This window comes from Cheilinus undulatus, linkage group 23, assembly GCF_018320785.1.
Source record: "Cheilinus undulatus linkage group 23, ASM1832078v1, whole genome shotgun sequence".
Taxonomy (NCBI): Eukaryota; Metazoa; Chordata; class Actinopteri; order Labriformes; family Labridae; genus Cheilinus; species Cheilinus undulatus.
In genome coordinates this window covers 13339146-13362101 of record NC_054887.1, presented here as the reverse complement: position 1 = coordinate 13362101, position 22956 = coordinate 13339146, and the positions used below count along the sequence as shown (strand labels likewise).

At 41.0% G+C, this 22956-nt stretch overlaps 1 protein-coding gene across 9 annotated transcripts in view; it reads right to left on the bottom strand.

Moving 5' to 3' along the window:
- The window catches only part of LOC121505164 (pleckstrin homology domain-containing family A member 5-like), a 296479-nt gene that overhangs the window by 90349 nt on the left and 183174 nt on the right, over positions 1 to 22956 (bottom strand). For all 9 annotated transcript variants that reach the window (XM_041780235.1, XM_041780239.1, XM_041780237.1 and 6 more), the window contains exon 4: positions 1714 to 1797. In XM_041780235.1, the coding sequence (XP_041636169.1) occupies positions 1714 to 1797 (84 nt within the window). The remainder of the gene's footprint in view (positions 1 to 1713; positions 1798 to 22956) is intronic.

Genomic DNA, 22956 nt, shown 5'->3' with positions numbered 1-22956 from the left:
AAATATGGGCAGAGGTTCACCAATTTGCAAAAAACTGTGTCTAACGGTGTCTAAAAATTGTGGACGTTGAAATCACACCACTGACAGTACATAATATCATCAAAAGATTCAGAGAATTAGGAGAAATTTCTGTGCACAAGGGACAAGGCCAAAGAAGCTGGTGATTTTGGGGCTGTCAGATGCTACTGCACTAAAAACAAGCATGATTCTGTACTGGAAATCACTGCATGGGCTTAGAAACACTCCCAAAAATCACACTGTCTGTTAACACAGTTGGCTGTGCTATCCACAAATGCAAGTTAAAGCTTTATCAGAAGAAGAAGCCATGTGTGAACAATATCCAGGAACACCACCGTCTTCTCTGGGACAAAGCTCACTTAAATGGACTGAGGCAAAATGGAAACTGTCCTGTGGTCAGATTAATCAAAATCCGAAATTCTCTGTGGAAAACACAGATGCCATGTCCTGTGGACTAAAGAAGAGAGGGACCATTTAGCTTGTTGTCAGTGCACAGGTTAAAAGCCTGCATTTCTGATGGTATGGAGTGGCATTAGTGCCTATAGTGTGGGCAGCTTACACATCTGGAAAGGTACTATCAATACTGAGAAGTATAAAGAGGTTTTAGAGCAATCTATGCTCCTTTCCAGGTATCTTTTCAAGGAAGGCCTTGCATAATTCAGCAAGACAATACTAAACCACACACTGCATCAATTACAACAGCATGGCTTCACAGTAGAAGAGGCCGCGTGCTGAGCTGGCCTACCTGGAGTCCAAACCTTTCACCAATACAAAACATTTGGGGCGTCATAAACATAAAATCCAGCAAAGTAGACCCAGGACTGTTGAGCAGACAGAATCCTACAATGGACAGGAATGGAAAAATATTCCTCATCAAAAACTCAAGCAACTGGTCTCCTCACTTCCCCAACCCTTACAGATGTTGTTAAAAGAAGAGAGGATGCTAAAGAATAGTAAACATGGCCCTGTCCTAACTTTTTTGAGATGGGTTGCTGCCATCAAATTCAAACTGAGCTAATGAAGTTGACATTGTTAATGTTCTAATGTAATAAAATACAGCTTTATTGGTTTTTGCATTCTGTTTTCATTTACATTTTACAGAGCATCCCAACATTTTTGGAACATTTATGGTTGTACATCCATACAAAAGCATCTTTATTACATGTTACATTACCTTTAGATATTGTCTTCTAGTAATATGTTAATGGCAATTGCCATTATATGTTAGCATAAGGCTAACAAATGTTTTCCGGTCCATCTGAGAAATTTCAATATTTTTCCCAATAGTTTAAAGTGAATTTTGAATAATTGTTCCCAAAATACACATCCCTAGTCCATATGGTGACAGAATCTCTGGGGCTATCTCTGAAACAATTACAAAAGTGACTCCAAACTTTCTGAGCCAATGATGTACTTCTGCTTAGCAAGCATTCAATAGAAGAGACATGAACTTTGGGAACGTTAATACCCAACAAAGAGACTCATGCCTCTTTTTTTTGGTTTCCCTGGCTCCTGTCCAGTCTGGTATATCACGATGTCTCCTGATTAGCTCTCATACAGTAAATCCACATCTGCAGAGCACAGCTGCAGCCCTGTTTCAGTGGACCAGTCTGACTATAAGTGACCTTTGTAATCAGTGCAGTAATCAGTGGCTCACAATGCTGAGCGGGTGTGCCGGCGTGCAGAGAGACTTACTGTTCATTTACGACAAAGATGCAGTTGTCTTGGGAGGGGACGCCTGACACCGGGTGCTTGCAGGTCACCTTCCGCTCATTGTGGCTGCAAAGACAGAGAAAAAGACGTGATTAGGCAAGACATAAAAAGGAGAGGAAGAGAGGTAAATAACTGCAACAACAGCAAATAAATGAGGGAGACAGAGGAAGCTAAACTCCCACCACTCAAACACAAACCTGGAGCTGTGAGTGACGCTAAACTTCAGCATGATAAGGTGTTAAATAAAAAATATTGCAGGGAAGAAGAAAGTTCCTTAAAAATTGAAGGAAGTGAGGAGAACAAGAGTCAAAAACCAAGCGATCCTCTGCATCTAGACGATACCTCAACAGACTGGACGGACACCGAGTGAGCAAGAGAGAGAGACTGCAGAACAAAAGTGAACTGGTAAACACTCTCTCTCTCTCTCTCTCTCTCTCTTTTCTCCGCTTTAGTGCCACTTCCTGACTCCCTTTCCCCCTCTTCCTTCTGTCCTTTGTCTCTCCTCCTCATCACTCTCCCTCAAGCAAAAAACTCCAGAGCTACGAGACAGAGCTGATGCATCAGTGTCAAAAAAGCTGCTGTTCCTACACTGGCCACTAGAGGCCATCTCCTGCAGTGAGTTGAGCTCCATACAGTCCCATGTTACCATGTTCAACTTGACAGCAGAAACAAACATGTTTACAGCCTCACTTAAAAACTTCAAAATCACAATAACCAATTAAAATCCAGCCATTTAAGTAATCTGACACGTCAGATACTGTTCCACATTTCGACGACATGGGATATACTTCACATCCATCTGGGCAACACCCCATAGACGGTGTTTGGGAAGGGCATAACCTTTCATAATATATAGCAACATCCATGCTAATAACTTCACCAGCCACCACTGTTTAAAGGCTTGCAGTTACCTCAATGAAACCACGCCCATAGCAACTGCCTCCTTCTCCTCAAATTATACTGATTGTCAGGTTTTTCTAAAAATTGGAGCAAGCACATCAGCTTGAAGCTTTGAAGATGGATCGGCCTATTGACAGACATGGAATCTGGACAATCCATCATCATTTTCAAGCAACTTACAAGTACAATAACACAACATTATACAAATATGAATCTCAAAAAGTAGCTTTTTGTCACATTTATAGAAAGTACACGACTACTGTACTCAAGTGAAAGCAAGATTACTGATCTATAAATCTACTTGAGCAAAAGTATCCAATTTAAAGTTACTGAGGAGTTGTATCTTTCCTTTTAAGCTAATGGTTTAGTAACTGCATTTTATTTTCTGGATTAATTCAAAGATACCCTAATTTAGCTCCATTACAAGGTGAGCACTCCCCTCTGGTTTTGCCTTCACTCTATTTCAACAGAAGTCCTGCCCACAGTGTTGCTCAGTGCTGTGTCTCATGATGACAGCGCTAGTGCTAAATTTCTTATTTCTCTCAAGGTGGCCTGACTAAATCCATGGGAGTCTTGCTAAAGTCGCAGCTTGCTACTTTTATCTCAGTCGTTAAGTATTAAATGGTCATAAGACTCAATTTTAGCAGGTGTAAGGCAGTTTTTCTTCTGTCTTGGTGTTACGACAATATCAAACCTGTTTGTTGTAGATTTCCACCAGATGCATGATGGGAAATAATCTCAAAAGGAATCATATTTTAGTCTTGTAGTTAGTGACGCAAGGTCCTTGAAAAATCTTAGTCTGAGATCAAAAACTCAATGACTTGCTGGCAAATTGTCTTTAGATGTGAGAGGGTCTCAGATGTCAGTCTTTTTAGAGTATTTTAAGAGTTTAAGCACAGTCCTCTGGTGTAAGGCCAGCCTTAGTTATTTAAATTACAGTTGAACTTCTGCCCAAAAAGTACACTTTGTTTGTCATAACAAATGCATATCTGTTCCACAGATGGGAACAAAACTCAATGGATAACTTCACGCATGGTGTAAATGTGTCTCACATAAAAGAACAACAACATTCTACTAAAGACAGGACCAAAAAAAAGAAAAAAAAATGCCAGCAGGAATCAATGCACAATAGGCAATATCTCCAAACACCACTTAACACATATTAAATACATCTGAACACGCTGTCCAAGGGTATGATAGGAAACTCTCACCACACATAATCCCAGATTTAAAATCACAGTAAATTGATCTTAAATCATTTGACTCTTTACAGAGTTGACCTAACATTGGTGGACCAACACTGTCAAACAATTTCAACACTGAAGACTTTATCACTCAGAATGGAGTTAGAATGACAATTTGAGATGCAAAATGAACTCCGAATTGTTTAACTCCGAGATATCAACACTATAGGACAAGAGTATCGTCCTCAAGTAAAAGTACAGTTACTTTGGTTGAATCTTACTAAAGCAGAAGTGTTAAGTACACAAAAAAATACACAATTACAGCCATCAGAATAAATGTTACCTGTGTTTTTCCACCCCTGGATTGCTTTGCCAATAATAGACAAGAAAATAAAGTTATTTGCTTATTTCGGACCTTAACTGCATCACACTTAACAACATATGACCTACTTATTGGTACTAAATCGCAGGCATCTCTGGACTGTTTGCTTGGTCATTGTCTCTTATGCCTGTATTTACTTGTAGTATCCCCCATAATGGCTTTGTAATTGTACACATCCATCTCTATTTCCTGTTTTCTCTATTTTAGCCCATGATCACTGTCATTTTTTCTTCTACTTCTGTCTTATTGCTAATCCTAATTCTAAGAACTGTAATTTCTATTTTCCACATCTCCTCTTACATGTAAAGAAAATAAATAAGAAATCTTTCATTAAGAAAGACATGACACTTGCTGCACTGAGAGCAACACCACAGCGGTGATCCTGAACATGTTGCTTCCAGCTGTTTCCGGCTTAACAGTAAGATTTGCTCAGAGATGACATAAAAGAAAATCCCTCAGATTAAACCAAAAAAATATGGGACTCCTTTTTTTTTGTTCTTTGTTTTTTTTGGATTAATCTCCTGCAGCTTATGAGGATTGGATTAGCTTTACAGTGGAGGATTTATCTATCAGAGGAGGAAGTCTTTATCGTCTCCATCACTGCTTTTACCCAGGAAGACAACATCAGCTCCATGGATCAAAGCAGGAGAGGATTGATGCATCCTTTTCCCTCCAAAAATAGGCAGAGAAACTGCCAGAAAATGTGTGGAAATTCGGTGAGGACAGCACAGTGGATAGCACTGGAAGAGAGTAGAGAGTGGCGTACGAGAAAAGAGCAACAGGCTGGATTTGTACGGGGCAGTTGCACATAGGGCACAACTCACACTGCTAACTCACCTGTTCCTCTAATAACATTATTTCAGTCAAGAAAACTTTGGCAAGAAACACATATTTTTTTCTCTTTATTAGCAGTTATTAATTTTGCTCTTATTGTTGTTATCTATATTTGGCATTGTGGCCGTTCTGGGATCTCCCTGCCCTCCCACAGGCCTATGTGAAGAGCAGCTATCAACGACAACAGAACAGCATCGATTAAGTCAGATATAACATAGAGGAGTAGAGGATGGTGGTGGATGGTTGCTTTTGACTTCATGTCCTGGCCGAACTAATGCTATACCCTCAGTTTTTGAAATTGTACGAATGGTTTGCAGTCCAGCTGCATCCAAAAAGTTGTCTGCAAAAGACACATGCATCCTCATGACAGCTCCTTCAACGGGCCTCCTCTCCACCTGAGAAGCATTTTTTTAGAGGATGGCGCACTGAGATCAATTTCCAGGTCGTAGACAGAATGATTGAGGGGGAGAGCACAAAAAGAGAAACTAGAAAAGACCATCTCATCCATCTCATATTCTGTATGCCAAGAAAACTGCTGACTCCTTAAATCCTTCTCAAAAACAGCAGTTTGTTTCAACTATGACTGCATGCTGACAATGACATCAAGGTTTGGTGAGAAACTATGAAAACACAAGCTTTTAGATCCCCCCAAAAATCCTAATCCGACAGATTCTCCTCCCTGATCCTAATCTGATCATCCAGACAACCTCCGTTTCTAATTTTCTGCATCCTGGTATTTAAGTTTTCAACTACACACAGCAGATATGGCACTAGAAGTCAGCACATTCACGTGTCAGTAAATAGAACAGAGGGTCTTTGGAAGCAGCAGGAGGTGACGCAAACGCTGACAGAGTGAAAGAAAGAAAGAATTCTGTTGATCCTTTAACACGTCATCACAAATCCCAGAGCGGTGTCAGATCTCACACACACTCAGACACATATAGACACACACGGTAACACTAACACACACAACGTCAGTCTGACAACAGCAGCAGTGAAACAGCCCCAAGTTTCAGTGATGAGCTGGATACAACCCAGCATTTTTCAACACTGCTACTGACAAATAAAGGATAGTGGTAAAACCGAGCGGTGCTGAAAAGTGAAGCCAATGCTGAAGTCTAAAGCAGCTGCAGCCCCTAGTGTCCACTAGAGCAGTGGTTCTCAACCACCCCCTTGGGGGCTGCGAGACACTGAGAGGGGGCTCCAAATGTCCTAAGAAACTAAGAATATATTTGAAATGACACCGTTGCCACTTAGCACCAATACTGCCAAATTTTAAACCCTCTTCATCATTTCCCCACCCCAATTTTAACATATTTTTGCATCAATTTTAATCCCTTTCCACCACTTTTTTCTGCCTGTTTTTTCCACTTCTAAACCAATTCTTTCCACTTAAGCCTAATGTTGCCTCTGTTGACCCATTATTGCCGCTATTAACCCCTTTGTACCACTTTTTACTCCCATTTTCCCATTTCAACATCTCACTATTTGATACACCCATTTTTGCCAGTTTAGGCAATTTCTGCCAATATCTGCCATTTTTTTTTTCTCAGTTAATCTGTTTTTGACCATTCATATCAAATTTTCATCCAATTTCACCAAGTTTCCACCCATTTTTGCCCATTTAAAGCCATTTCAGCCACTGTTTAACTCACTGTATGCCCATTTGTGCCACTTTCCCCTATTTTTGCCTTTTTGTTATTTTTTTAACCATTTTTATCTTATTTTTGCCACTTCTAACCCCTTAATGCTACTTTTAAAATCCAATTTCACCACCTTTTCCACCATTTTTTGCATTATTAACCCAAATCTCAGCCATTTTTAACCGTTTTCTTTAACAAAAGGGATTTACATTTTTAAGAAGCCTATTTACCTCACAAATGGTTAAAAAAGATTTGTTTCTCTGATAAGAGCAGTTATTTTTTCAGGTTAAATATAAAATATGGATACTACAGCTAAACTTTTCAATGGACCGTGACTTTGCTGACTTCCATGGCCCCCAGTTTGGCTGGACCTCAGAAAGCTCTCCCCTTTATCCCCCTTATGGGCAGCCTCGTCTGCACATGAATATTCTGTGTTCAACCTTCAGGTACAGTGGCGGTTTCTGTCACCTTTATTTTGGGGGTCTGCAACTGGAAAGGTTAAGAACCCCTGCACTAGAGGCTGTATTCAAAGTGGCAGAAGTTGTTGTGTGTTGCCCTTGTGCTAATGTCTTGTCTGTCTTTCTTTTGCAGGTTGGTCAGTGGGGTTTGCCACACCTGGGTAGATCTGGTCAGTCCACTAGGCGTATAAGGCTGGCAGTCAATCGTCACACTTTCCCTGCTCTCTACTCTGCTTTGGGGTCCTCTGATTCCCAGCGCAGCAATTCCTCATTGCACCATGCTTGTGTTTAGTCATTTCCTGTGTTAGTTTAGTTGCTATTTCATTAGCTTGTTAACCTTTTAATTCATATTTTGCGATCAAACCTTTTCACTTTTTAGTTCAAACTGTATGTCTCGCTTGTTTTTGTCATGTCTTTTAAGTCAGGTCGTGACAAGATGGGGGCTTGTCCGGGAAATGCTGAATTCAACATAAAATGGGCTAACATTAAAATTGAACTTTTTTTTAAAAACTGTTGATGGTTTAATTGTGCATGTTTTTGCTGCTGCAGCATGTATGGTTATTATAATAAACTTCAGATCACTTCTCATCACTGTATCCCCCCAGAAAGAATAATTAACATGTTTTAAAACTCGGATCAAATTACAAACAGTGATGCACGTTTGACTATAGAGAAGACCAGAGCCTGGTGCCATCACCTAACTAGAGCGTATGAGCCATGTTTCTTATCGTGATAGAAACAAAAATGCATGAAAAATGTTTCTATAAAAATAAAACAATAGATGAGTAATCTGACACCTGAGTGAGGGTCCTTAAATAAACTTGGCTCTCTAGGGGAGTCAGCATGTGTGAGGGGGCAGATGGAGGCAGAGCGTGCTCACTGTTTTCACACCTACATCTGGGGATAGCAGATGTGCCTGGGCTGGGAGTCATCCAGTGGGGGGGGGGGGGCTCCTCCTGGGTCTAATCTGCCCAGCTGAGCAGCACCAACACTGGGACAGCTCTGCTGTTCTGCTCCCCTGCAGCTGGAGGAGAGCCAGGTTGGAGGACCGAAGGGACCAGCTGAGCAAGAATACAGTGAGTTTAACCCACAAACATGGAGAAATGTTGGTGTGAACAAGGAGGGAAGAATCAAAAAGACCCTCCTGAATGTCTTTCATCCGTGTCTGCCTTTCAAAGTCAAATAAACGTAGACGTTTGGCTCCAAATAACAAGAACGGCATGTCTTTTTGAGAATAAAAGACGAGTAAAGTAGAGGGAGCAGGAACATATCTGCCTCTGATAACAAGCAGGAAAAAACCCAGACAAGTAGTGAATAAACCATCAGAGCGCTCTTCAACAGGCTGGCTTAAAGCAGCATTTCAAACCAGACGCATCATTACGCTCAGTTTCAGATCTGTGCTGAGACCAATCACAGCCGTGCACTGAGCTGTTGGACTCGGCTTGAACTATGCCTTATTCAATTTTAACCGCAGTCACATCTGACGCATCTGAGACACGAGAACATCTGAGTCACCTTCAGGTTCATTTTCTCATAATCACAAAAGAGAAATTCAAACACAAACAGAAACAGGCAGCACCGGCAGAAACCGTGAAATATTCAGCACAGCTCATCTCTGCTGCAGACGGTTTTTAAGAGATTTTCTAATGTGATAAACCAGCCAGTGGTAGATGTTTTTAACATGTTGCATGCACTGAAGTCAGCCTGGTTAAGGATCACTGCTCTGCAGACTGCACTGAATTAAAATGAGTTAAATTGAATTTAATTATTGCTTCTTTCATAATATCTTCTGCATGACCCATACTAATAGAATAAACTGCAGCAGCTCTCTGAAGGTTGTTTTTATCATTCTAACCTTCACATGAAGAGAAGATCAAACTGATCCATGTTATTTTCTAAGTCAAGCCTTGGAAAATAACATGTCAAGCCAGGAGATGACACAGAGAAAAAGACAAGCTTAAAAGCAACTGGATAATGAAAAAACTGGGGACATGAATTGAGCTGTAGCCCAGCCAAAGCATGCCTGACTCCCAGAGTCAAAGTCTGACTGGTGTAAGTGCTCCCTACTTTTACACTTATCGGCCCTGGCATGGTTGGAAAAAGTGGGCTTCGGCACGGTAGGATGTAGTTGCTCATGCAGGAGCATGGGCTCAAACAGCCACCTTTTTTTAGCGCTGGTAGTCCACATTTTCAAAACAGAACCAATGTAGCCCAGCATTTTCAGTGTTCACTGTCCTGAGAGGAAAAAAAAAACACCCACTGCATCACCTGGGTCCAGTCACTGGTTAATTAGTATTCCTGGCTACCATTACACCATGAAGACAAAAGAACACTCCAAATTCAGAGAAAAAGAAAGCCACTGTTGAGGTAAACTCATATTGAGTTCTTTGGTCTGATGAGACCAAAACGGTTTCTGGACATCAGACAAGACACCAAAACACTGCACATCACCACAAACACGCCATCCCCACTGTGCAGTATGAAGGTGGCAGCATCATGCTGTGGGGATGCTTCTAGGCAGCTGGTTCGAAAAGGCTTGTAAACAGAGAGAATCAAATGAATCCAACAAAATATGAGAAAATCTTTGAGGAGAATCTTATTCCATCTGCAAGAGTACTACAGCTTGGGAGAAGATTTATTTTCCAGCAGGACAATGACCTGAAGCATACAGTGAAGCTACATGGAAATGGTTTAAAGACGACAAGGTGAATGCTCTGGAGTGGCCAGACCTCAATGAAATAGAGAATTTGCGGCTGAATCTTTGCTGTCTCTCTTCGGCTGTCCTATTAAAATAAAGGTTCCAAAATTAATCTTAAAAAATGATAAAACCACACACTGAAGTCAACAAACAGCTCTGTCTGAGACCTGCAGACCTTGAACATAACACCATGAATACTAACAGAACCTGAGAGATTGTATTTTTTCCCTCCACAAGTTTGTGTGCATAAAGTATGAAGACAGATATGTCGTTGGGTGTGACGGTCCTAGGAGGATTCTGATCTCTACAAAAGGTTTAGCCATAAAAAGTGTCTGCAGCAGCCAAAGATTCCACCTCAGAGAGCTTGTTAGCTGTTAGAAACGAGGCGGTTTTATGGAGCCAGGCCATCAGGATGTTGTGACTGAAACATAATAATAAAGAGATGAAGAGAGAGAAAGGAGGGAGGAGGAGGTGAGAAATAAACTGTTAATGATGGAGGCCAAAACACGGAATAAACAAAGAGAAGGAGCGAGCCAGCAAGCTGCAGCTTCCTGGCCTGGATCCAGACCTTCACATTAAAAGAAATAGGAGGAATAAATGATAATCTACTAAGACAGAGAAGGAGGAACATGAGGAGGATGGGATGGAGCTGAAAGGGGAAACTGCAGCGTCAAGGTCTTGTCTTGTTTAGTGGGAAGACAATGATGAATTAGTTGTTTTGTTTTAAAGTTTTGTCTCTTTTGATGAGATTCAAGAAGCTCTGTTTTCACCTGAAGCAGTAAAATCATCATATTGACGCACTTGAGGTTTATTTGGATTTATAATGGGTTATAACAAGGCTCAAATGAGGGCACAATCTTGCAAACTGGGCTTAAAAACCATCTACTGCCACTAAAGCCCCATCATATTGTGTCAACAGAAGAAGCAGAAACTGTTTTCTTCTTCTGTCATCAAACAACCCAGATCCTAGATCTCAAATGTGAGTTTTGGAGCTGCTGCTGTTTGTCATCATTACCCACTGTCACCATCTGCTCCTTCCTGATCCAAATGATAAATCCTACCACCAACAACAACATCCTGGTTAAAATGTCCAGAGATCATCAGAGAATATTTAAAGATGACTAATTTAGGAGGAAACGTGGAAAGATTTTCAAAAACATGCCAGGGGTAAAATGATCCGAGGCGTTTTAACATCATTCTTAATTACAAAAACATCTGATTTACCTTCAGCACAAACTCAATAGCTTTTTAATGATTCCTGTGCCATAGGCAATACTTCAAAAAAGCAAATCATAAACATCAGCTGCATATTTACAGAGAATTTTTCCTCTTGTGTTCAGTTAACGGAAGAATGCTTCTGGAACTTAAAAATACAAAATAGAAAAGATATCTTCCAAAGCACGCCAGATACACTGCCTATGTGGTGATGTGCAGTGTTTGGTGGGCCTAGACTTGCCTGCATACAAAAGGCAAGTTTGAAATGTTTTATAGACATTAAAGGATGACATCATATTCAAGTGCAAGGATAGAATGTTTTACATACACTAAATTTTAATATCTTCAAAGTCAGGGATGGAGTGATTTATAGACATTGAAGGATGACATCATTTTCAAAGGCAATGATTGAATGCTTCATTGACATTAAAGGATGACATCTTCAAAGGCAAGAATGGAACATTTTATAGTCATTGAAGGTTAACATCATCTTCCAAGGCAATAATTGGATGTTTTATGGTCATTAAAGGAGGACATCATCTTCAAAGGCAAGGATGGAATTTTTTATCGACAGAAAAGGATGATATCATCTTCAAACGCAATGATTGAATGCTTTATCGACATTAAAGGATGACATCATCTTCAAAGGCAAGGATCAAATCTTTTGTAGGCATTGAAGGTTGACACCATCTCCAAAGGCAATGATTGAATGCTTTATCGACATTAAAGGATGATATCATCCTCAAAGTCAGGGTTTGAGTGATCTAAAGACATTACTCACATTAATGGATATCATCATCATCTTCAAAGGCAAGGAGGGAGGGTTTTATTGACATCAAAGAACGGAATTACCTTCAAAGTTGGCAACTGAGTGATTTATAGATAAAGTCACAGATGGAATGTTTTTAATACATCAAAGTTTGACATCATTGTCAAAGGCATGGGTGGAATATTTTATAGAAATCAAAGAATGACATTGTCATCAAAGTCAGGGATGGAATGATTCATAGACATTAAGGGCTGATATCTTCAAACACAAGGGTGGAATTTTTTATAGGCATGAAAGAATGACATTATTTTTAAAGTCAAAGATGGAATGTTTTATTGACATTCAAGGTTGACATGATCTGCAAAGGCAAGGGTGGAGTGGTTTTAAAGACCTCAAAGAATGTCATTATCTTCAAAGTCAAGGATGGAATGTTTTAAAGATATTTAAGGATTACATCATCTTCAAAGGCAAGGATGGTATGATTAAAGACATTAATGGATTATATCTTTATAGACAATGATGGAATGTTTTAAATACATTAAAGGATAAATCATCTTAAAAGGCAAGGGTGGAATGTTCATGAAACTATAGGGATGTTGGGGCCTTTTGCCCTCCATTTTTAGTAGGAGGCAATGGTTTGCAACATTTGCAAAGTAGGTGGCTCTGGCTTGCTAGTTTCACCCACTTTTCCAAAAGCCTTCAATGAAGCACAGTTGACAAGATGGAAAGATTTTGGGAAGACAGTATATCTGTATGACACTGAGAAATTATGTGTCATCCATGAACAGACTCACCCATTTTGACAAGAGCTGGCTCCCATTTGAGAGCCATTTTTCTTTCTCCTTTTTTGTCGTTATCAAATCCACATTTAAAAAGCCAACCTTGTACCAAATGAAGACCCATTTGGGAGCTGGCTCTTATTACTGAGCTGGGCCAAAAAGAGATGGATATCCCTTTGCAACGAGCATGGCTAGACAGATCAACTGGGAAACACAAGAAAGATTGGGGTTTACTGTGGCAAACTGGACTGAATCAAACCAGGTAACCCAAGCCTACATGTATCCAACCACACACACTTTCTCCGAACAAACAATGGACTTATAATCAGCTGATCTGTCCATGTGAAATGCCAGCTCATGTTTAATGTCATTAAACCTCAGAATGAGCCAACGGGCTTTAAATACCATGTGAAAAGGCTGCCCTGTGGTCACATGACCCTGTCTGTGTGTATTAGCTGACCACAGCCCCCCTCTCCTCCTCCTCCTCCTCCTCCTCCTCCCCGCTGAGCCGCTGCCATTCAATGTCCCTCCCTCCGGCCAGGCCCCTAACCTTTCAGAAAGGCCACCAGCTCTGACAGCCCCCCACCCAACACACGCACACACAAACGCACACCCTTTCCTTCTTCTTTTCTTCATGGTTTTCTCTCCTATCTTCTCCTTCCTGCCTCTCCTCGACCTTCTCGCTCTCATTTTCTTCTATATTGTCTCATTTAGGTCCCTGCTGTTCTTCTCCTCTGACCTTTTTCTCCATGATTCTTATTGCCTCCCCATTTTGCCGTCACCTTTCTCTTCCTCTTGCTTCGCCATTGCAGGTCACTAATGTTTTAAGAGTTCTACCTTGAGGAGACAAACATATTTAGTCCCTCAAAGGCTAAATTCTTAAACTCAAAGGTCTGTCACATGCATGACACATCCGTGGTGTTCTTTTCTGTCTTTTTCCATGAAGAATAGATTGATTGTTTGCCTGATTTTAAGAAGAAATCTGACAATCTGCTTTAGTTTTAAGGATGCCTTTTCATATTAAAAAATGAAGTCAAATTCAGATGAAAACAAGGGCAGCGCAATAGTTTCACCTCTACAGTAACTTGAATAAAGTTGGGGCAGCCTGTGACAAATATAAATGGAGTTTACTTTGAAAAGTCTCACAGATGGAGGTTGAGGTCACATCTATTGTCTCACAGCTACAAACAGCAACAAAACTGTGCTGGCCATCTGTCTCTTATTTAAACAGCATCACCAGCAAACACAACTCGCAGCTAAATAATAAACATTGTGTCTGCTGGAGGTCAACAGGCTTAATTCCTGCTTGTTTATTTTCTTTATAATAAGGAAGGCACATCAAAAGACATTCCTCCTGTTTTCATACTGATCTAAGATGCTGTCTGCCAGATTATAAAGAAAAAAAAATGCCCCTAAGTTGAGGATTCTGCTCTTGGTTCTGCTCTTACTGTGGGAATGTGTGCAGTCGTACAAGAAAAATATCAAAAATGAAATCCGTTGAGTCGGCCATTGTGTCCCCCTCAAACTGGATAACGAATAGCAATATTATGCTTAAAGTCCCAACTTCCACTTGAGTGTGCAACTCAACATTAATGTCTGAATCTACTAGAACCCCAGAGTGTACACCTGGCAAAAGTCAACGTAATGTTATGGTGTGGTGTGTTTAGGGTTGGCTTGGTTGAATAAGTGTAAAGGCAGAAATTATACTTAGCACAAAAAGTAAGAAATGTTGTGTTTAGTATATTATTTCTTTGTTGTAACAATAGTTTATGGTAATACATCTTATACTGTTGGAAAGCCCATTTATTTTCATTTTAAATGGTGCCACATTTGTAAGGAGCATGCATTTGTGAGATGAGCAGCAGAGCTGAGTATGTGTGTTGTGCCCATGAAATCTGCCAATCTCAAACAGCTCATTCTGCCTTTGACTCTTGTTTGGTGGACTGGGCGATTGAAGTCTGAAAAAAACAAGACCTATTAAGTATTTACCAATTTCTTCATTCAACAAACAGGAGCCTCAGTAGTGTGTGGAAGAACTGGAACCTCCTCTTCATGTTGGTCACACATTCCTGTAGGATGGCATCCCATTCTTCAACCAGCATTTGTCACAAGTCAGCCAATGTGGTTGTGCTGCTCACTCTAGCAATAACAGCACATCCAAGCTGATTCCAGAAGAATTCAATGGGGTTAATATCAGGACTGCTGGAAGGCCATTCCATCCTCTCCACTCCCAAATTCTGAAGGTGTTGTCCGATAAACCCCGCTCTGTGGGGGTGAGTTTTCTCATCTTGGAGGATATAGTTTGGTCCCAGACTGTGGAGATATGGGACTGCCACTGGCTGCAGAATCTCATCTCAATATCTCTTTGCATTGAGATTGCCTTCAATGGTGGCAAGTGAGGGGGACGCATCCAACACCATCACACTGCCTCCACCGAAAGACGTTACTCTATCGGTGCAGTGAAAAGCTAAGAGTTCTCTGCATCTTCTCCACACTTTGACCCTATGATCCAACTGCCATAGGCAGAGTCTGGACTCATCGCTGAACAAAATGCTGGCACCTTAGGGTACAAGAAGATCAAAACAGGAGTCAATGGCAGAAGCAGAATAAGCTGTTTGGTTAGAGAAGATCTGGCAAATATTTCATGGGCACTTTGAAACAAACTTTGAAATTAGTTGTTTTTTCTGCAATATAAAGCAAGTGCATCAGTTCTATAATGCAGCCGAGTTAGTATTGCTCAGAATTATTGATTAAACTATTTAACTGTTTAGCCTGTTGAAGAGACATACCTAACCAGTAACATAAAAATAACTTTTCTTGACTAGACATAAAAACAACATTCTTCATCTTATCACAAGCAGCCTAGGGCTATAATGATAAGGGTAGAACTATGCATATATAAATATGTCTGTTAATGCAGAACTTTTCAATACACTAGAAGATAATATGATTTAACATTGTTGATAATCAACAATCAGAGTGAAGGCATGACTGTGAGTCTGACAGTTAAACATTTGCAAACAAAGCTGAATGTTAAAGTAGATTTTCATCATTTCACTGCAGAAAAAGTTGTTAAATATCAGTTCAGAGCATTTTTTCCATCACTGCTCAGGCTCCATCATGTAGAAACTCCAGCTCAGTGTACCTCAGACGGCAGCCAGGCCTGTCGAGTTAAAGGGCTGTTCCACTCACACAAAGCCGCGCAGACGAGCGTGCCAACACATTCAACCAGCAACAAGCCAAAGCTGCTTTCTAACACGGAGGCCCGGCAGCACAACAAATCGCCTCTTTGTTGCTCAATCAGAGAGCAATTCGTCTCTTGTGTTATTACGAGGGGCAGAGTCTTAATCAGGTTAGCGGAGAGGCACGCCGTGCTGCTGGACACGTCTGTTTACCTGTGGGTTATGTCTCAGGTCGGCCGTGCGTTCATGAATAACAACGAGGAGCAGTGGAGCAGCGTGATTCGATTTGAATTCACGGTCATTTGTCAAACTGCTGAGAAAGTACACAACAAAGTCTGCATGAAAAGATTCCTTGTTTTTAAATGAGCATTGGGAAAGAAAGAAAGAAAGAAAAGTAAAAGAGGCCATAAAACTCAACTGAATGTCTTCACAGTATTGCTTTAATTTTACACCTCAAGATGGAACAAGTAAACTCTTTCGGACTGGGTGCGTGTTGCCTGCATGACAGCTGCGTTGCTCCCTGCTGTCACAACCCTGTGTGGCATGCATCCCTACCAATACATGTTGACCAAATCACCACAGCAAAAACAGAGATTACAAGAACAACACCTCTCTAATGTTAGCTATATTAAGTATGAAGTAAAGCTAGGATTAGCTTAGCATAAAGACTGGAATAAGAAGCCTGTCTGGAAAGTTTAAATCTACACTTAGTGAGCCATAAAGCTCCTTTATCAACACAGAAACTTGCTCATGTGATTTTCCTTTAAACAGCTGAATTTCAGCGTTCAATCAGTGCCTGCAGTGGCTGTATAAGTCCTTTACAACCAGCCTTATATGCACATATCTATGGCTTCAAACTGTCTACATTTCTTCTCCTTCTATGCTTCCTTTGTTTCCAGAAACCTAAACCAGAATGAGCTTAAAGAACGTCTGATGTTGAGAAGTTAAATCCCTCCAAACAAGCGGCACAGACAGAGTAGCCGGTGCACATGTTGAGCCTTTTCTCAGAAAATGACCTTGAATTATGTAACACAGAAAACAAACCCTGAGGACCGCAGCCCGAGCACACAGCACATCACTCACACTGCTCCCAGACTCCTGTATTGGCTCCCTCGTTGCTATTGGTAACAGCGACAGATGGCTGATGGGATTGAGATTGTGATGACGGTCCCCAGAGTCGATTGCGATCAGCCGGGCGCAGATTCCACCAGAGAGAGACAATCCAAATCTGGTGAAAATCTGGGAGGAACAGCAGCCACTCACTCTCTCTCTCTCTCCCTCTCTTTCTCTCCCTGCATATTTTTCTACCAAACACCTTCATCACCAGCGTCATTATCTTTATCATCATCATCATGATCATCATCATCACCACAGTCATTACCATCAGAACCCAGGTGAAAATCTGAGAGGAAAAGCTTCTACCAACACACTTTATCTACCTGTGGATCTCCCTACCTAACACCATCATTACCTTAATCCAAACGATTCTCTTGGCCTTCATTATCATCATCATCATCATCATCATCATTAACACTATGGCGTCATATTCATCATCGTTTGAATACAAATCTGGTAGAATTCTGGAAGAACAGCAGCCACTCTTGGTTTTTGGTCATCATCATCATCATTATCATTACCTTTCATATCACCTTCGTCAGCCTCATCACTTAAACACTGTCTCCTTCAACATAATTATCTGTAACACCACTCCCATCATCATCATCATTAATGTCATCATCACCCATGTCATTAACACCATCATTATCATCGTAATCATTATCTCTTTCATCATCATAATCACTTCCATCTTCATCATCATTTCTGTTATCATTACCATCATCATCATAATTGTTATATGTCATCATTACTGTTATTTTTATTAAAATCACTGCTTAATCCTCACCACAGTCATGACCATCATCAATACCATTATCATCATCACCATCATCATGACCATTATCATCATCATCATCATCATAATTATGATCACCTTTATAATTATCATCATTATCATCACAACCATTATTATCCCCATGTCACCATCTTAAGGGGTGACTGTGGCTCAGTGGTCAGTCTCGGATGTCTCACAGTCGGAATGTTGTGGGTTTGATCCCCAACTACTGCTGTCACATGTCCACGTGTCCTTCAGCAACACACTTAACCCCTGTTTGCGCCCCCTGCTGCCTCAGTGCTGTGTAATTCTCCATAGTTAACTCTGTCATCAGTGTGTGAATGAGGAGTGAATGGTGTGAAGGGTGTGAATAGGTAGGTGTGACCTGTGGTGTAAAAGTGTCATCATCACCTTCATTATCATCGTCATTATCAACATTATCCTCCAAATCATTGTAACCACCATCATCATCATCTTCATTATCCCAACCATCATCACTTTGAGTGTCACTGTCACCATCATCTTCATTTTCAATAGCATTATAATCACCATCAGCATGCTACTCTGCCTCATCTTCATGATTTCCCTCATTATCATCATCATCATCATCATCATTATCATAGAACCACTATTATCATCAGTGTCATTATAAGTCTCATCATCGTTGTCATCATTTTCATCTTCTTCATCATCATCGAAGTTATTGCCATTATCATCATCATCTTTACCACAGATGAGTCATCCTGTTCATCAATGTCATCTTCATTATTACTTTTATCATCATCAGGATTATCATCATAATTACCATCATCTTCATCATCCTCCTTACCCTCATCATTGCGATGATAATTCTCACTATCATCGCCTCATCATAACCACTCTGATTAGCATTCTCACCATCCACCATCATTATCTTTGACCAGTATAACTACTGTCACTCTCATCATCATCATCATCATCATCATCATCATCGACCCTAGCGTCTTAAACACCATCGTCATTTTCATCCATGTCATAATTACCGTCATTATCATTATATTCCTCATCTTAATCTTTACCACAGTGATCATCATCATCATCGTCAGCTGCCCTTCGCCTTGACACCCACCACCTCTTGGTTCATGAAAAGGCAGATAATTTCACCCTCCTCCCCGCCTTAAGCCAGACATAAACCCCACTCATGTAAATTTTCATACTTCAAGTGTCTTGCTGACTGCTTACACACGCAGGTGGCAGCTATGGATGAAGATCTACGTGGCTGCATGGAGACACTGAGCCGCTATTTACATTATGATATCATTCCTGGTCTATTACTTACATTATAAACACACAGAATGTAGACATTTAGAATTTCAGACATATACCTCTTTTGATGCACACTCGTAATGACTATATCTCAAGGCCCTTTGGAGCATGAGGCACCATGCAGTTGCCTAATGGTAAGACATGGCCTTTAACAATCACTCACTAATCTTGCCTTATTTGTATTACCCCATTTTTATTGCTGATTGAATGTCCTGATTTAGCAACCTAGATTAGCTCTGGGCCATGAAAAAACAAGGTTTCTTCTTTATGGTGTCTATGTTTTTCTCCGAAAAAGACTGAGCACATGAATTCACCATCTGACTTCTCCTTATTCCTAAACTCCAAGAATAACTTTATGAGCACAATCATTACTTCAAAAGATGTTTCAGCTGCAAAACTTCCTGTGATATGAAGTCATAATTTCACTAGTTTCATACATTTCCATTCAAACCCTCACTTATCAATAAAAAACCGTCCAGTGTCTTATTTTTGCATTTATACATTTCAGATTTACACTTAAATTGGAGTGAAATATACTGTTATGTGTTACAGCAGCATGCTGCATCTTTGAATGCAGCAGTGAATGAGTACATGTGAGAAAATAAGTAAAAGAAAAACCACAGCAGGAGATCGGAGCGAGGGAAATGATGATGCACTAATAGGATATGAGGATGTGTACATTATATATGCTACAGCCCTTTATCTACACATATAGGACACCGCTGTGGCACAAATAAGCAGCGACACAAACAGGTCAAACACTCATCATGCTAACTGCTCTGCAAGTCAAGCCTCCAGTCTTCCTCTGCAGTTGCAGTTTCGTGTCTTAAACAACTAGTGTTTGTCATAATGTCCTGTTCGTTTCATGTTAAGTTTACTGAGTCACTCCCCATCAGCGTGTTAACCCAAAACTCCCAAATGATGTCCAGTTTCTTAGAAAAGGACATCATCAGCAGCTGATTTTCCTCTCTGAGTGATAGAGATGTTTCATTGCTCTTCCATTTTGCTGATTTAACTGGCAAAGTTTTTGTCCAATTTCCCATCTATTTGCTCAAAAATCCCCAATTTTTCTTCCTACCAAACAATCAAATCAGAAGTATCAGAAATGATCATCAACATCCCACAGCTGAAGAGCTGCAAAAGACAGCTGAAGATGGACACAAAGTCTGACCAGGATACAACAGGATACAACATACATGATTAAGTCATGAATAAAGGAGTAGTTGGGGTGGAGGAGGGCTACAAGAGCAGCTTGCAGAGAGAGCAGTACCGCATAGCCAGGCAAGAGCAGTTTAAATAAGGCAGCATGAGAATGATTAGCCAATAGCGTGCTTAGAGCTGGCAATCATTCAGGTTTGGGAGCATATGCTGGTTCAGCACTTTGCCGCGTCAACATTGGTCCTTTACTGATGTCGCCTCATGATGGCCATCCTCCAGGCCTGTGCCAGGCCCATGCCCCATCTCTCCAGGTATCCCCCCAGCTGCCCCTTCCATGACGCACATGGGCGCCATCGCTGTCTGGACCAGCCCACTGGGTCATTGGCACCCAGTATGTGGTGAGCTGGATCAGGCTCGGGAAAGCGTACTAGGTGCCCGTAAAAGCGCAGCTGTGATTCTCGGAACAGGCAGCCAACCCTTTCCATCCTTGCTCTCCTGAGCATGTCAACATTAGACACGCAGTCATGCCAATGATACCCAAAGGTGCGCAGAAGAGAATTTGCTGCAAAGGAGTCTAGTTGGTGTATCTGGTCATCAGTCAACATCCAGGCCTCATGAGAGTATAGTAAACCACAATAACCAAGGACCAAAAGACCCTGCCATGCTCAAATACTGGGAGCGCCAAACTGTCTTGCAACCCCAAACCCATTACCCCATTTCCAAGTCAAAGTCTTTAGTTGATCTCAGCCTCGCAGTCAGTGGATTGATTGATTACGCTGCCAGGGTAGGGGAACTGCTCTACAACTTCAACAGTCTCCCAGTTCATGGACATGGATTCACTGGCAACATCCAAGGCATCCCCAAACGCCTGGCCCAGATGATGTGCAATCTCAACGCTTTAGCCTGCTCACTCACAAGTAAAGAACCCTCCACAAGGACATCTACAGTCTCTGCAAAGATCGCAGCATCATCAGCGAAGAGGTGGAGCCACCACACTTCATGGCACTCTCTGTACCAGAATTTATACTTTATTTTTAAAGGAAAATTAAATTTATTCTTACATTTATATAAGTAATGTGCACCAGATTATCTCAACTGCAAAATATCTGAATTAAAATGGCACTTGAAGTGGTACTTTGACACCCATTTCCTGATTTGACCATTTCAGAGGGCCATAATGCCGTTCCAATAAAATTTGGAATAATGGCTCTGTTCTAATCAGAACTCTCTTTTGTCTCAATTGGTCACCCTCTATTGCTGCAATTTTCCAACCACCTCAACTAATCGACCAACCGACTGGAGGATGTCAGCCCTAGTGGCTACCGTATCTCTCCTTTCTGGTCAGTGTATCAGATTGAAGCTGTGTAAGATGGATCCGCCTGATGACAGACGTGAAATCTAGACAGTCTATCGGCTTTGCAAGGTTACTATCGGATAGGATAAGTCAAAAGATACAACTTTGTTTGATAACCTACATCTCATACATGAGTAACAAAGCTAATATTTGATGTCTTTCTGCATTTCTTTTAAATTCCCAGCAACTAACAGATGCAATAATGTGACATTCAACACTTCTGTATCTTATAAAGACGCTTTTTATGATTCCCTTATACCAGAAAGATGGCATCTGAATTAATAAAGCCACTTTAAAGAATCAGATGGGAGTGTGACCATTTTTGATGCAACACCTGAGAGATGGATTAATAAGAAAAAGGCAGTTGTTGTTTAAAGCTTACAATTGAAAAAATAATCCTTTTAAAAGTGTTTAAATGACGAATATGCAGCCTTTTGTCCTCAATAGATACTAAATTGATCATATATGCCATGCATTACTTTGCAGCAAATGCTGAACCAAAAAGAGAAAGCCTTGTTTTTGTTAAGTTACAAGTACAAAAGACAAGAAATTAAATAGGTTTTGTTACCTGACAGACTCGTAAACACTAAATTTTTGAATTTTGCACATCAAATTGGTCTTTTTCAACATCTATCAATAAAAAACAAGTCCTGATCTTGCCTATTTTACCTGTCAGCATCACATTCGTGCACCATTAATCATTAAATCTCCATCACTATCAGCCAAAATAATCCAAAGCCAAACAAATATCTGGCTCTTGTTTAGTTCTACATCAACAAATATCTTGTCTAAGCAACCAGTGTGCGCCCGTCCAGCAGCTGTACTGATGTTTGCTCCAGTTTAGAGAATGCACCTCTGAATCAACGAGCTGTAACAGCACACAAACAGCTCCAAGCCACGGTGAGGCGGCTCAAAGAAAAACCTTGGCAACGACAAGCATCATCTCCACTGCCAATAAATATCCTCTCGGCATATGCCACGTTGTGATGCATATTTGCGCAAAATATACATGCATCTTTAATAACATAACCAGGATAAAGTCCACAGCTTGTTGACTCACCGGAGGAGTGAGGAAGGAGTTAGAGGAGGAAGAGCAGGAGGAGCACGGCTGCCTCGTCCACAGGCTCGGCTCCGGGTGAAGGCAGCAGCTCTGACTGTGTGAGCGCAGCTAACAGCCCTCCCTCCCTACCTCTCTCTCTCCTCGCTTCCTCTCTCTCCTTCTCTGCCTGCTCGCTCTGCCGCTGTTATCAGACAGATGTGTCAATGTGGAGAGGTTTCCTGAGAGAAAACCCCGCGAGGATGCCCCCCGTGAAGGCAGCAGAGCCGAGCAGACAGGTCTGTTCACATGTCAGGAAGAAGAATATGAGAGAACGCGGAGCTGCAACACCTTCAGCTGTAAGACACTGGTTACCAATATACAGTATGTTGTTGTGATTGGATCCGCTGTGAATACCAATTTATCTGCTGTTACAA